The sequence below is a fragment of the Petaurus breviceps genome, unplaced genomic scaffold, assembly GCF_028583685.1.
Source record: "Petaurus breviceps papuanus isolate PSGF00001 unplaced genomic scaffold, PetGlider_PUasm1.0 171, whole genome shotgun sequence".
NCBI lineage: Eukaryota > Metazoa > Chordata > Mammalia > Diprotodontia > Petauridae > Petaurus > Petaurus breviceps.
The window spans coordinates 10,963,631-10,979,953 of NW_027185754.1; the positions used below are offsets into that span (position 1 = coordinate 10,963,631).

At 36.0% G+C, this 16,323-nt stretch overlaps 1 protein-coding gene and 1 pseudogene across 4 annotated transcripts in view; both read right to left on the minus strand.

The window, feature by feature from the left end:
- Window positions 1–16,323, minus strand: part of PHKB (phosphorylase kinase regulatory subunit beta) — a 251,881-nt gene that overhangs the window by 133,561 nt on the left and 101,997 nt on the right. For all 4 annotated transcript variants that reach the window (XM_069082551.1, XM_069082552.1, XM_069082554.1 and 1 more), the window contains one exon: window positions 2,776–2,839. In XM_069082551.1, coding sequence (XP_068938652.1) covers window positions 2,776–2,839 — 64 coding nt within the window. The remainder of the gene's footprint in view (window positions 1–2,775; window positions 2,840–16,323) is intronic.
- On the minus strand, window positions 4,165–4,734 carry LOC138157274 (large ribosomal subunit protein eL24-like; annotated as a pseudogene).

A 16,323-nucleotide genomic window follows, 5' to 3' on the forward strand; every position in this document is an offset into this window, starting at 1 on the left:
CAGTAGAACTCTGCTTCCAGAATGGAGAAAGCTGTGTCCCAAATTGCTGTGGTTTTTGCAGCTGCCAGAGCTATTAGATGGGCACCCACTCTACAGCCCCCACACTCTCTGGCTCATTGGTCACACACCCCAGGACCACTACCCAAGACCGTGATCTGGATCCAAGCAGGTCAAAGCAAAAGTGATTACCCTCTGAATACTCACTTGGTCCCCCTACAATCTGCAGGCCAGCAGCACTGGAAGCAGCCACGCAGCAGCAGCTGCAGCCACCACACCTCCTCTGCTTCTTGGTCAGGCATCAGCAGCCAGACCAAGCTCCCTCTGTTCCCAACAAAGTTCTACACTGACTTTTTATTTTGTCTTTCATATTTGTGGATTGAGAAGTCTGGAAACTGCTATAGCTGCTGGTGATTTACTCTAGTGAAGTCAGTTCCAGCCCCAGCTGCTGATCAGGGCTGCCTTGGGGCTAAAATTGTGGCCCAGTGGGGACTGTGCTCTGTTCCCAGAACACTGCGATGGATCCGGCCTTCTGGGCTTCCTCCAGCGGGAGATTTGTTTCTCTCTGTCACTTTGTGGGTTCTGTAGCTCTAAAGTTTGTTTAGCGTCATTTTTTACATGTATTGGAGGAGGTGGAAGCTGGAGCCGGCGGAAGTCCTGTTTCTACTCTGCCATCTTGGCTCTGCCTCCATGAGGCTCCAGTTTTAAGAGAATATCTTAAAGAAGCCACAGACCATGCTACCAGCAGAGGTTGTCATTTTGAAAATTCTACTTTGATTTAGCTGAGAGCACAGAATAAAAACTTGCAAATTGTAGTAGTGATATTCTCTGAAATAACTAAGAATACTTCCATGATCTGCCTCGTTTAGAGCAGAGAGCTCTGGAAAGGGTGTCTGTCTGTTTCTTTGGATGGCACCTTTCTTCCCTATGTCACTACTTTTGTCAGCCATTGACTTTTAATTAGGTCTCTACTTTTTCAAGTACAGGTAACAACTTTGAGATGCTTAAACACTAGAAGCATCATATGTATGTTTTAATGAGCTAATGTTGAGCAGGAGCATTTTTTATTAACAGAGAATAGGTGGAGAAATATATTTTCAAAGTTGGATTTTGCACAATTTTCCACATCAGAAACAAAGATGAGAAGGAATTTGTAAAAACTAGGATTCTCTCTGATAAGGACATTGTAAAACTAGAAGATATCATCTGTTCTATTTGCAGTATGTGACAGCTGTTTGGTTAAAGGAATAAACAATTCTGCTTTATTTCTGCCTGAAATAAGCTATGGTTATTCAATTCAAATTCTGAGGAATGTCACACAAAGGATTTGTGCAACAACAAGGGAGAGTGTTAGATCCAAATCTGAGATTCTATGATTAAGTATTTACAAAGTGTCTGTTGTCTACTAGATATAAAGCACTATTTTCAAAGCCTTGCCCTAGAGGACCTATGGTAACAAAGAGTCAAAGAATCGTTAGAGGTTATCTTGTCCAACCTGTATCCAAATAGGAATCCCTGCAATAAAATGCTTGACAAGGTATCATTCAGCTTCCACTTTAAGTACTTTCCCCAAGGCAGCCCATTACCCTTTGGTACAGGTCTCATTGTTAAACATTACTTCCTTACATTAAGCCAAAATCTGCCTCCACAGTTTTCAGCCATTCCTCTATGTTCTCCCCTCTGACCAAAGGAAGTCTAAACCATCTTTCTATATGAAAGTCCTTAATATAGCTGATGAGACAAATTATTATTTCTCTCATATTATTAGCCAATTATTAAAATTGGGAAGACCCCAGCTTTTTTCCCTGTCCTATTTCCTTGTCCATTTTCTCATTCTTCTCATCCTGGGTATTGTTTCTCCACCCAACTAGCTAAGGCTTGGTTAGAGAATATAAATTCTTTGTCCAGATTGCCCATGGCAATCTCAGTCTCTTATTGGAGTGAGCTCACTTCTCCTTAGTAAAATCTACCTCTCATTAAGTGTCAACCAATCCAAGTTGATTGCTCCCCTCAGGAATACTCTTTTTCCAAGGTCATAAAAGCTATTAGTGCCCTGCCATGAGGGTCTTTGGCATTCAAAAATGTCACTGACCTTTTATTTAAAATGTTGGCATTATTAATAAAGTTATTAAATTACCTAGAAATTGTCTCTCAAAGTTTTTAAACACCACACTGAAGATGGCATACACAAATGAAGCTGTGAAAAAGCATCCCCAAGCTGTATGATATGGGAGTAAATGCCAACACAACGTAAGAGCAAGTGAGCTAATGGAAGAAGTAGGTCAAGGCTTGGGTATTAAAGGATGAGCAGTATTTCATAGGAGTAAAGTAGCAAAAGCTCAGAAGTAGGAATAAAGATGCGAAAAGTGGAGAAAACTGACCTCGTTTAGGTAACCCTCGACAGGACTCTACATAAAAAGTGAACCATATAAAAGGAAGAGAAGTTCTAAAAGACTTAAAAATTGTAAAAGAACAAATGTGGACCACAGGAGGAAAGTAGCTATGGAGTAAAGAAAATGATATCTTTTTATGAAGGACGTAGCTGATTTTATTAGACAAGAGTTTTGGAACAAGAAAATTGACACTTTATTGATCCATTTTTTAAAAGGAAGCAAAAAGAAAACCCCACACATTGAAGTTTGGGTTGAATTTGCCACCTAATTTTTTGTATCCTTTTATGTAAGACTGAAAGTAATTTGTTAAAGACTAATGAGAGTACATTGAAAATGTAGTTAAAATTAACATAATTATATTTTAAAGTTCAAGGTATTTTTTTACCTGGTTGCCAAAGAGGTTGAATCCATTAACTGCTTCTAGAACTGCTTTTGCTAAGCCAACAGAGCTGGAAAAGAGGAATAAAAAAGATATTTGGTACTCTAAGAATCTGGGCATAGAAATAAAACCGAACATCTGAAGGATCTCTAAAAGCTTTTTTCCTTTGTTAATACTCATCTTAACCAGGGGAGCAATGACAGATATCATCCCTTTATCATTTTTACTTGTTCTTTGATATAGTAAATGATCATTTGGGGAAAAAAATTCTGGCTCACTCTCTAGATTTGATAGTAATAACATTATTTTCAGCATGGAGTTCTAATATCTAACTTAAAAGAGTCATCTTGACAAGAAGGTATAGGGTAGTGATAAGTGCTCACTAATTACCATGTCAGACATAATTAGTTTCAGATTAATGTAATAGAACAATCTGGATGGAAACTTGGAGGAAAAAAAAGATATAATACCTAATACCTCATGTACCTGCTATTGAGTGCAGACAAATATATCCACTCAAAGACAGTTTGTTCAAGAATTTGATGTGAGGTATTTAATGCCATAGTAACAGATGGTTGAATTTTTTTAAAAAATAGCTTCCATCTTCTGATTTCTCCACTTCTCTTTTGGCATTTCATGTAACCTCTTCTTAACGGATTGGGATTCTTACCCTAAAGAGTATATTCTAATGTGTAATACTTTGTAATTCTGTATATAACAGGACTAGAAGAAAGAATATTATTTATATTTATATAATGCTTTTAGGGTTCACAAAGTACCATCTTCACAATTAGTCTCAAGTCATTTCACCCTTCTCTGCTTTTCCAGGTCACCACTGCTGCCCTGCTGATAATAATAATTCCTACCTCACAGAGTTGTTGTGACAATCAAATGAGAAAATATTTGTAAATCACTTAGCAGTGTATCTGGCACACAGTAGGTATGATATGAAGGTTTATTATTGTTGTTATTATCATTATCATCATCTGATTGGTCTCACTTTTATCCCTTCAAAATTGTGACCCTGAAGTTAATGAATTCAACATTACACTGTCCTCTAACCTTGAATCCCTTATCCTCTTGTTCTATTACCATTCATTTCTTCAAAAGCCCATGCCTGAATTATTTCAACTATTAATCTTTTCAGATACTAATCACATGATGGTGAACCATACTGAAGTATTCCATACAACTATGCTGCTAGATCCACTACAAATTTCAAAAAGCTCATCTCAAATAGATCCTTACTCTTAGACATCAACCCATGTAGTTTTCCATGATTGATTCTCCATTGTGCACTGTATCCTCCCACAGCCACTGTTCCAAACCTCATCTCCCCCCAAATCATCTATGGCACATTGCTGACCACCCCCTTCCACTCTAGGTACTCTAGTCTTTTTTTTTTTTTGCTTTAAATTTCCTTTTATTTAATCTAATTTAGTATACAATTAACATTTTCCACCAACTAGGGGTGCAGAAGCTTTCACAGGCTTCACAATTTTTTGTTTAGGTGCTGCCTTTGTAGGAGCCTTAGCAGCAGATGCAGCTGTGTTCTTAGTTGCTTGCTTAGCCTTTTTTGCTTCCTTGGCAGCCCTGATGGCTTGTTCTCATTGGGCCTTTCAAACTTCAGGTTTCTGGTTCCTCTTGGCCATTATATCAGCAAGAGAAGCCCCAGTGATGGCCCTTTGGAATTTAACAGCCCTGCAAGTTCTTTTCTTTTGAATCTCTTCCAACTGGCCCTTCTTGTGCTTTCTTCTATACAGGACAGTCCCATTGATCTGCCGGGGGTTCCTCTTTGAAAGTAATGCAGACTCGCATTTTGCATTAAAAAACTGGAAAACCTTCCTGTCCGTGCGGGCGTAGTGCCTCCTGTGACCCAGGTAGATCTTGTACCCACTGAAGCTGCACAGCTCGACCTTCATGGCTGCAAGTGTCAGGAAGATGGCGAAGAGGAGGTACTCTATTCTTTCTGGGTTTAGGTAACACTACTCTGTTGTCACTGGATTTCACTGGATATTATATTGATTTTTCTTGATCTCCTTAGCAGGGTCAGCAAGTCCTGCTTCCTATGCACAAGGTATACTCAAATACCTTGTTCTTGGTGTTCTCTTCTTCTACATTCTATCTCAGTGAACCTATCAGTTCCCATTTGCTCAATTATCATCTCTATGCAGATGGCTCCCAAATCTACATTTTCAGTCTTCACTTCTTTCCTGAGTATTAGTCCTATATGTCTAACTGCCTACTTGACAATCACTTGAATATCCCATAGATAACTGAAACTCAACATTTCCAACGAGAACTCATTAACTTTCCCAATAAACCCACTACCCTCCTAAATTCCCTGCTTTTGTCGGGACCACAATCATTCTTCCAATCACCCAAGTTTACAGCCCAGACATCAAGTTCTCCTTCTCTGGAAAAGGATAGGCCTGAGGTAGGATAGGACTAAGTTGTGCAGGGCTTTAAATGCTAAATAGAGGATAACTGATCTTATAGGGAATAGGGAGCCACTAGAATTTATTGGGTAGGGGGAGTGACATGGTTACTTACACTCAAGGAAAATCACTTAAACAGCTGAGTGGAAGATGGATTAGAATGGGGAAAGACCTGAGGAAGGGAGACCAACTAGAAGATTATTCTAATAGTCTAGACCAGGGGTGGGGAGCCTATGACCTCAAGGCCACATGTGGCCCTCTAGGAACTCAAGTGTGGCCCGCTGACTGAATCCAAACTTCACAGAACAAATCCCCTTAATAAAAGGATTTGTTCTGGAAAACTTGAACGCAGTTGAAATGTCACACCTGAGGACCTAGAAGGCCACATGTGGCCTCGAGGCCGCAGTTTCCCTACTCCTGATCTAGGCAAAAGTTGATGAGGGTAATGGTTATCTTAGTGAATAGAAGAGTATAAATGAGGACTTCTTACTGTGAAGGAAGAAATGACAAGATTTGACAATAGGCAAGATATGTGAGGTGAGAGTGAGAAGGTGAAGGTGACACTGAAGTTGTTGGGGAATTTGTACAACTAAGAAGATGGCAAGGAAAGCTCAGAAAAAAAAAGTGGGTTTGAATCTGTTTTATCATGAGGCCTGTTATAAGGTAATGGTCAATCAATGAAATAAATGTAGGCTGGGGTTCTAGCTTTCACAGTGGTACCAATACAAATTTGTTTTTGTTTTTGCTTTTTTGGAGGGCAATTGGGGTTAAGTGACTTGACCAAAGTCACATGGCTAGTTAGAGTGTCAAGTGTCTGAGGCCGTAATTGAACTAAGGTCCTCCTGACTCCAGAGCCAGTGCTCTATTCACTGTGCAACCTAATCACCCTGATACCAATACAAATTTTGTGAGAGTGGGTAAGAATAACCCTCCCTAATGTCATCCTTAATATTAGAACTGTAGATACTTAGTAAATACTTGCTGAATTAAATAAAAAGGAAGGCATTTAAACTTTTATCTGACTGTTAAGTAACCAGACCTAAAGGAACCTCACCAATACTTGAATTTAATAATTTCTGGTTATTTTTTATCTCTGCACTATAGCAAGATTTTATTTATGCTCACTTCAAAAGGGAAGTTTCGTTTTGTATGCAAAGAGAATAAACAGATAACAACATATAAATCAATTCAGCAAACATATAAGAACTTATTTCCTACACAGATCTAGTACTATGCTACAGAGATCTAAAGCTGAAAAAATAACCTTTCTGATCTCTAAAAGTCTGAAGTATACTTGGAGATGTAAGTGATAATTGCATTAAGTAAGTAGAATAGAAAGTAGAATATGACAAAGGTAACTAGAAAAACCTGAGATCCCTTCACTTGAGTGATTGAGAAAGTCTTCATGGAAGAGACAGGACTCGAATTGTTCACTCTGAAGAAAAGGACTTCATTGGGGAGGGATAAATAAGGAGTGTATTCTAAACAAAATGGATAGTCTATACAAATGTACAGAGTTGGAGAGAGAGGAGAATGAATTCAAGCACTAAATTTGCATGGAATAAAAAGCATACAAAGGAGAGTTTTATGAAATAAAGCTGGAAAAGTAGATTAATATCAGAATATGAAGGCTTATATCAGGTTATAATATAGGCAAAAAGGAATTCTGCACATATTATAGGTTTTAAAGTATATTTTCTCCCACATTCACCAAAATAGTAACATTTTTTTGTAGTATCAAAAACTGGAGGAGTGGCCTCAGACACATGACACTTAACTAGCTGTGCAACCTTGGGCAAGTCACTTAACCCCAATTGCCTTGCCTTCCCCTCTCCAAAAAATAAAAATAAAAAAGATAGGAAAACTCACACTAAAAAAAATCCCTTATTTTATTAAATCACACAAATATTTCAACTTAACCTATTAATAGTTGCTCAAATATCTTATTGTTATATGACAATTCAATGTTATTGAAATATAACATTGTCATTTGAGGGATATGTGTAAAAGACACCTTTTCAATATATGAGATGGTAATAAAATTGGTCCAAAATTAGTCAGTAGAATGAGGTATTGGCTTTTTTCCAGGAGAGGTGATAGATTTGCACTAATCCATCTACATTCTCTCTGCTGGAGTTCTTCCAAGCAACAACATTTCTGAGATAGCTTGCAGGGTGAAGAATATAGTCAAAAGAAATGTAGATGCACAAAAAATGTTAAGTTTAGAGCTACTGTCTATTTAATTCAATAAAGATTTCTTGAGCAGCTACTGTATGCAAGACAAAGAAAAGGTTTATAAAATGAACATAAAAATGAGAAAGTTTTGTCCACATAGAACTTAAAATTAGTCACTCAACTTAGACAAGTCACTCAACTTCTCTGGAATTCAACTTTTTAGATGTAAACTGAGAAGTTGGACTAGATGATCTTCAAGGTGTATTCTAGATTTAATTTATATTTTACATAATAAGTGAGAAAAGTACAAAATAAAGTTAAGAACTTCTGACTCGGTGTGCCATGAGGTGATGAGAGACGTATGTTACAAAGGGTTATAGAGTTGGGGCTGAAGAAGAATTATGCTGATGTTAAAAACAAAAGAAAACAAAGCTTTTTTTTTTTTTTAGAGAAAGATTACAAGAAGAAAATGGCATCTGCATTGGTCTTTGAATTGTAGGACTGAAAGAAGCAGAAATATGTGGAAAGCATTTCAAGCAGAGGAAATTGTATAGGCAAAGACACAGAGGTGTTTCACCTCGATATATTAGCAGATAGCCTGGAAAATAGACTGTTAATACATCATAGAGGACCCTGAATGACAGAGAAAAGAATTTGGATTTTCTTTAGAGGTCAGGAAATGTGAAACTCCTGAAGATTTCTAAGTCAGTAATATTATCAGAGTTCTACAATGGGAAGATTCGTCTGACAGTAGTGTGTAGAATGGATTGGAGAGTTAAAGAGACTGTAATTTGAGATACCTGTTAGGAGTGTTAAGAACATAAATCTATAATGTCAATTTACAAGCTTTTACTGTAATATTGCTGGGAAAAGAGACCTGAGGCCAAAATTCACACTACACAATTTCTCCCAAAAGAACAAGATTCACATTTTTATACATTCCATGAGAACAAAAGATGATTATCAATTCAAAGAAGGACATCAAAGAAGATGCAGTTGCAGATAAATCTCTTGAATTATTTACACCCTTGCTGATAATCAACACTTTCATAAACAGTTAAAACAAAGGTGTATTCTATGTTTAAAATGACATTCCTAATTCCTGAAGTCACTCTACTGCCTTCTAAAGGTAAGACCTATTTACTAAATGAAAAATCATAGCTTTTGATTTCTTTATCAAAAGCTTACTGCAAGTAGTCCAAGGTAGAATTAACAAGGGTCTGAACTCTATAGGTAGCAGTTGGAATGTAAGCAAGGGAACAGATATGAGAAATACTGTAGAAGAAGCAACAGGACTTGGACTCTAAAAGGAACTAGGAAGAGGGTTTCAGAAAGAGAAAAAAATCAGAGACAACTCCAAATTTTCTAACCTAGGGGACTGGGAAATTTTGGTATTTTAAAAATAAGGAAGTCAGGAGGAGAAATAAGTTTAACAGAGATGATCACTTCAGTTTTTGAAAAGAATGTTAAAAGCAACATGAAATGAATCAAATGTTATGGAGATACCTGTGTGACACTTTAGTGACTGATTACTCTGTTTTTAAAAACTAGAAAACTGTATATGAAACACATTTCTAATAAATTAAACTAAAAACTTCAATCTGATGTTTATTATGTCTGTACAGTCATTTTTGTATGTCATACAATGACTTACAAATGAAAAAATGAATTATGCTTTTAAATGTAAAAGTTCTTAAATTTGGTGTTACATGAACTTTGGCACTGGAATAGTAGTCCCAAACCACTCAGTTACTAATCATTTATCCTTGCTACTTTTTATGCAGAAATACAAAACCAAAGCATGGAGCCTAATATACATTTGGGGGGCGGTTGAATTTAGGGGTAACGGTTCCTGAATGGAACTGGGGCTATTATAACATTGGTGACTAAAGCGGTTTTAAAAAAATTACAGATTTTTGCTGTGTTCTAATTAATCATTCCAAGATGAGTAGAAAGGACAGGGTGACCCAAGATATATCACTATGCTGAGGTGGGAGAAAGAGGCAGAGTTAGAATGAAAGGAAAGAGAAAATGAGTTTCTGAGAAGAGCATCAGAGATGGCTTTTAGAAGAAGAGAAAAAAAGTGTTAGGGATGACAGCTACTAGGTCTAGGATGTAGTAGAAGAGACTACAGAATGAACTGAGACAGAAGTATTAATAGGAATCTGATTTGGGCATTGAAAAGACAGCTGGAAAAGGAGAATTATTAACTGATTAAGAAATTTAGCAGGAAAGGTATAAATGCTCCTGTTTGGGGGAAACAAAAACAAGTTTTCACAGAAAGGATTTAGGAGGAAATGTATTTTTAAAGTGCAACATCAAAAGTCAAGGTTGTTATTTGGCTGGAAATCAAATGGTGAGGGAGAAGTATTTTTTACCTAAAAGGAAATAATGAACTGGGGACCAAGGAAAGAACAACTGAGTTCAAGGACTGAGACTTCATCCCTGCTGTCAAGGATTTTATATTCCAATCAGGAGGGTGAGGAATATAATATAATGTCAGTACATAAGTATAATACCAGATAGGAAGTAATGGATACACCATGGTAATCTCAAAATATATGGAAACAGAGAGAATACATTCTCTTTAGTCCAGGAATATACAGAAATGGAGGAAACATGCCCAGGAGGGGATGAGGGAGGACAATACAGAAGCTGTGCTTGGATTTAGCCTTAATGGAAGGAAGGAATTATGAAAGGTAGCAAAGATGAGGGAAGGTACTGTAGGTAAAAATGCAATAGGATAGCATGGTCATGGTATGCTGGAAAGACTGCTGAATTTGAAGTCATGGTATATGAGATCAAATCTCTACTCCCTGTGTGAGTGAGCTTGGGCAAGTCAATTAACATTACTGGTCCTCATTTCCTTATCTTAAAAATGATGTGATTGGATTCAACTATTTCTGAGGTCCCTTCTAGCTCTAAACTGGTGATTCTAAGTTCTTGGACCAGTGTACTACATCACAGAAGCTATAAAACCATTGTAATCGTAATGGGAATTTGAAGATCTTCCCTGCCCCCAATAGGCTGAATGCCATCACATGGAGCCTGTGGTAGGAGAGGTTTGCTGAATGGGTGGAGCAAAAAGGGGAGAGCAGATGCTTGGAAGAAACTGGAAGTCAGAGCAGTTAGAGCTGGGGGATACAGGTAAGAAAAAAGCTAGAATTATGAGTGTTTGTGGGAAGGCTTTGGTGGTTTTGATGATGGTGTTGCTTCCTGCAGTGATAAGGTATATTAATTAAGTTCTTTGTTGCTATGATGGATTTGGTTTTCTGGTGTTGGGATTTGGCTTTCTGGTGTCTGAAGAAATGTTTTGCTTCTATATGGAGAGTTTGTTATATTTTGTGATTCAGAATTATGCAAGCATGTTCAAAGTCACTGTGGGTGCTCTGAATATCACATTGGCACTACAATCATACATATCCTTCATCAATTGGGCAAATAGTCCTCTTGGTACAGAGGCATAAGAGAACCCACACTGAAATGTCATGGGGCAGCCAGAGTGAAGTCTGCCACTACACAGTACACATGTTCTTCCAAAAAGTAGAGGAACAAGTACTTTATGCTATGTGTGTGTGTATGTGTGTGTATACATACACATGCATATATGCGTGTGTGTGTATATACGTACAGTAGAAATTAGAGTGAATTTGAAATAAAAGGATCATACTTTAATGGTGACCCTACCACTTTTAAGCTGTGTGACCTCAAGTACAACCTCAAATAATTTACCCTTTCTAGGCCTCAGCTTTCTCATTTGAAACAAAGGGGTTTGAGTAGATGATCTATATTTCTTGCAGTTCTGAACTAGTTGATAGAACCTTTATCATATACCATATAGAACTAGAAGGAAAACACCAGTCCCAAACCTAACTATTATCACAGCCCCTCCTCTGGAGGTGACAGAAGTCTTGGAATGCCATCTGCTATAATAGATTCACACCCTTGCCACTGAAAAAAGAAGTTCTAGTTTTGTGTTTGTACAATAGAAAAGACATTTGAAACTGTTCTAGGGAGGGCCTGGTAGAGGTAGATAAAAGTAAAGAAGCAGAGGTCAGATATACTTTTTAAAATAGTAAAAGGAAAATACAGTTAGAAATGTACAGACCAAAAGTTGAAGCAATGTACCAAGAAATATCAGGTAATCAATGTCAAATGTTTTAGATTTTTCATCTAACCCATTAAATGCAAAGTGTACATTCTACTCGGCTAAAAAAAAAAATGACCTGTTGAGAGGGGGGATTGATATTGCATACATAAGGTGGCTAAGAAAATATCACAATTATCTGTTAGACTAGAAAATAAAATCCTTAATGATTCACTAGACTGACTTGCAGCTGCTATAACAGAACAAGATGAAGCCTGTATTTCTCACCAGGACACATCTACTTTGCAGGGTTCCTGGTAGTGTTCACTAGTGGTTTGTTCTACTTGCTTAGTACAAGTAGTGTAAAGTTGAGAAGAAAAAGAAATAATTCAAATACCTTATAAGCAAAGAAGTCAGAGTAAGAATAAGTCAAAAATAAGTGGCTATACAGTAGCATTTTTTAAAAATCTTCAAAAATATTGATTAGGCAAATCTCCACTCATATTTTCCTCAGATGTCTCTTCTTGGCAAAGAGGGAACCAGAGTTCTCAAAGACTATGCCAATGGACTGAAAATTCTGGTTGGTCCTAACTACCCTGCTTAGAAAGGTTTTGAGTTTGGAACTGGTTGTTTTAATCCTCTAAGAGTCAGACTAGAAAAGTTTTAAGAAGCTAGTAACTAGAGGACTGGTCGCTGGGTGATTTCTTATTTTGGCCACAGGAATGAAAAAGCTATAATCAACACAGGTTTCAGGAGTAACTATGCAAATGAAACATCTTCTGAAGCATAAATATTTTGAAACCAGAAAGTCATGCAGTTGAATATCATTTTTGTTAAAGATCTTGGGGAAAGCCACATCATTTTGGGGGTGGGGGAAGTCAGTTTCCTCATAGGATCAAATGTGGGGATTGGATGAGATGATATCAAAAGCCCTTTCTAGTTATAACAATCCATGATTCTATAATTGTAAGTGAATTGATTTTAATCATATTTGAGTCAGTTGTTTCCTTATAATTTGGTTGCTAGCTTAATTTAGATGACAACTCAATTTAGAAGATATGATTCAATTTGACAAAAATCATTAAGATCTTATAATATAGAGCACTCAGCTGTAGGAATTGGAAGAGATACAAAGACTAAGGACAAAATCCTTACAGCTAATAAAACTTGAGAAAGAAAACTTTTTTTTTTGTTTTGATCCTTACTAATAATTGTATTAGTTTAACTTTACTGGCTCAAGAAGGATGATATAATAAACATAATTTTGTTTTTCTGGAAAAAATACTTTCCAGAAGATCTTTAAGGTAAATATTATGATAGAAATTATATTCATATATTCCTATTCATGTACACCAAATGAGAAACCAGGCTGAATTTGTATAGGTCCCAATATGTATCTGGGAAGCTGGCATTTTGCAGTAGCTTAATTTCTTGTGCTTTGTTTCTTTCTCCCAGAAGTAAAGAGGCATGGCTTCCAATTAATTCAGCTTTTACTGTTTCTCTTTGGCCTTTTGACAAATGTCCTCAGTCACACCATGGTGGCCTAGAATTGATACTTTCATTTTAAACTCTGACATCCATTCTTGAGTATATAGAAGATAAGATTTATTGATCTATACTCTGTAGTTGAAGGGAACTACTTCTTTGGCAAAAACTTAAGCCTTGGGAGATGTATTAACTCTTGTAAGTCATATATAGAAATACTAATTCACTAACATACTCTAAAGGAGCAAATGAAATTCACAAAGTAATAAGCCTATATCATTCCCAGTTTACAGAGTCTCATTCAATTCAAACAATATGTAAATGCAACTAGATTAATAAAATGTTAGAGCTAAAAGGGATGTTTATACCTAGATCAACCCTCTATTTCTTTTTAAAAAAGGAGATTTGATGTTTTTTGTCTTTACATTACTTAAATTTGCCCCTGTACCCTTCCACATTAACCCTTCTCAGAAAACTATCCCTTACATCAAAGAAATTTTATAAGAAGTAAAAAAATAACCTAGCAAAAGTGAACAAAACAAAAATTTCACATTGCATACAATGTTCCACACCTGTAGACTCTCACTTCTGCCAAGGTGTGGGTGAGATGTTTCACAGCATTCGGTATCAACTGTTTTGCGATTATTCTTCTTTCCATTTAAGTTGTGATCATCATTGTCCATAGCACTTTCTTGACTCCATTTCTTTTACTTTGAATCAGCTGGCACAAGTCTATTCAGGCTTCTCTATATTCATGTTTATCATTTCTTAGAAGAGCTCCTTACTTGGAGTCAGGAAGATCTTAATTCAAATCTCAACTCAGATATTAACTAGACATTTTAGTCACTATCTTTACATAATTCCCAGCTGCTTTTCAGAATGACTATACTAATTCACCAATCCACCAACAACACATTAGTGTGCTTGTATTTCCACAATCCCTCAACCACTATTCTCATTTTGCTACAAGGTATGAGGTGATACCTCAGAGACATTTTAATTTGCATTTCACTTATGTAGTTTGAGAGCATTCTTTCATGTGGCTGTTCAGAGTTTTTAATTCTTTTGAGAGCCACCTCTCTTTTGGTACATGGCTTTTGGTCTTGTTAGTTGTCTAACCTGTCTTGGATACCAGAACCTGAACTGAGAGATTTAAAATAAAGATTTTTCTCTTACTTGATTATTTCCTTTGTTATCTGAGATGCATTAATTTTCTTAACGCAAAAGCTTTTCAATTTCATGTAATCAAGTTAGACTATTCTATCTTTTGTAATTCCATGTTGGTTAAGAATTTATCTTCCTGGGGCAGCCAGGAGACGCAGTGAGTAAGAGTGCCGGCCCCAGAGTCGGGAGACCTGGGATCGGTTCCAGGCTCAGATACTTAACATCCACACAAAATAACTGGTTGTGTAACCTTGAGCAAGTTACTTACACCCAATTGCTTTAGGGGTGGCCAGGTGGCACAATGAGTAAGAGTGCCGGCCCCAGCATCGGGAGCCCTGGAATTGGTTCCGGCCTCAGATACTCGGCACCCACACAAAAATAATAACTGGCTGTGTAACCTTGAGCAAGTTACTTAACCCTGATTGCTTTAAAAAAAAATTATCTTCCTACAACTATGAAAGTGGTAGCTGGCTGCCCTTCTATCTTTTTTATGATATGATTTTTAATATTCAAGTCACATATCTATTTTAAATTTATTGTAGGCTACAGTATAAGATGTTGGTCTAATTTTAATTTCTACCAGTTTAGTTTCAAGATTCCCTAAGAAAAAACTCTATCTTAAGTAACCTTGTTTTATGGATTTATTGAGCACTAGACTAAGTTCAATGATTTCTGATTGCTTATAGATAAAAAAAAATGCAAAGTATTTCTGCCTTTTTACATTTATTCACAATTTCTCTATGCCTCCAAAACAGATAATTTTTGCAAAACTACCATGTAGTATAGAGAAGCACATATATTCCTTATGTTTTCAGAATGTACCATTAAGTCTTTTAGCTCCAATATCTGTAACAATTTGTTCAATTCAATATTTTTCTTTTGTTTACCTTGATGAGATTTGTCAAATTCCGAGATAGGACTAATATGATTGCCTACCATTATTAGGTAACCATGTATGATGTCATTATGCAATTTGGTTATTTTTTTCTGTTATGAATTTATATGCTAGGCCATTTGCAACATAAATTTAATATTTATTCTGCTTCAGAGTATAAGATTCTTTTAAACATGTCATTTCTTTCTTTATCTGTTTATATTGTAAATTTTTATTTTTGATTCTGATAATATGGTTAAAATTTTGGAATTTTTAAAATTCATGATGCATAATAAATTTGTTCAAGTCTCATGTGTATTCTACATATATCTTTGCTTATTAGATGTCATTGTAAGCAACAGTTCATAGGTTTTCTTTTCATAGTCAATGTGTCACTTTGATTTTACGATGTATTTATTCTATTCATATTTAAAATTGAGTTAGGTTTATATTTCCCTTCATTTGTGCCAAATCCTATTGTCTTTTAATTAGTATTTCTTTTTTTTCTTCCTCTTTTAAGTCAGTGCTGTCTCCAAAATTACTTTTGTTTAATTTAATGTAACCCTATTTCCAAAGGCTCCTTTTCCCTCTTTACTTTCTTTCCCTCTTTCCTATTTGTTAACTCTTTTCCTAATAATGAGTTATACTTAACTTGTTAATTTATTTTTATTTTATTTTGTTATATAATTCATCCTATTTTTGCCCTCTCAGTTAAGCAGTTATCTCAGTGTTCTCTGCTTTTCTCTCTGTCAATTTTTTTGGTTGGATTTGTTTCTTATGACAAGAACTTTTTGCTGCATTTTTCTAAAGATTTCTTTACTTTTTTCTTTCATTAATTCACTTCCCTTTCTGTCTATTCTGAATTTTAATTTTTTTTCATTCATGATTTATATCCTTATTTATTTCATCTTGAGACTCTGTGTTCTTCCTAGAATTTAAAACTTTTAAACTACTGAGTGAGTTCTCTTCTGACCAATTTATGTTATTAACTATAATAATTGCTACTATTTATATAGCACTTTTATATTTGCAAGGTGCTTTACAAATGTTAGCTCATTTTATCTTCATAATAACACTGGAGGTAGGTGGTATTATCTCCATTTTACAGATGAAGAAAGGAAGGCAGTAAGAAGATAAGTGACTTGCCCAGGATTATACAAATAGTAAGTGTCTGAGGTTAGATGAATTTGAACTCAGGTATTCTCTACCCCAAGTTCAAAGTTTTATTCATAGTACCCTCTATCTGCCTCTTGTCACCTAGCCTCCTTGCCTTAGTCATATATGCCTTGCCTCATCATATCCTCTTCTATGCTGTGCCTCAATCTTTCAGT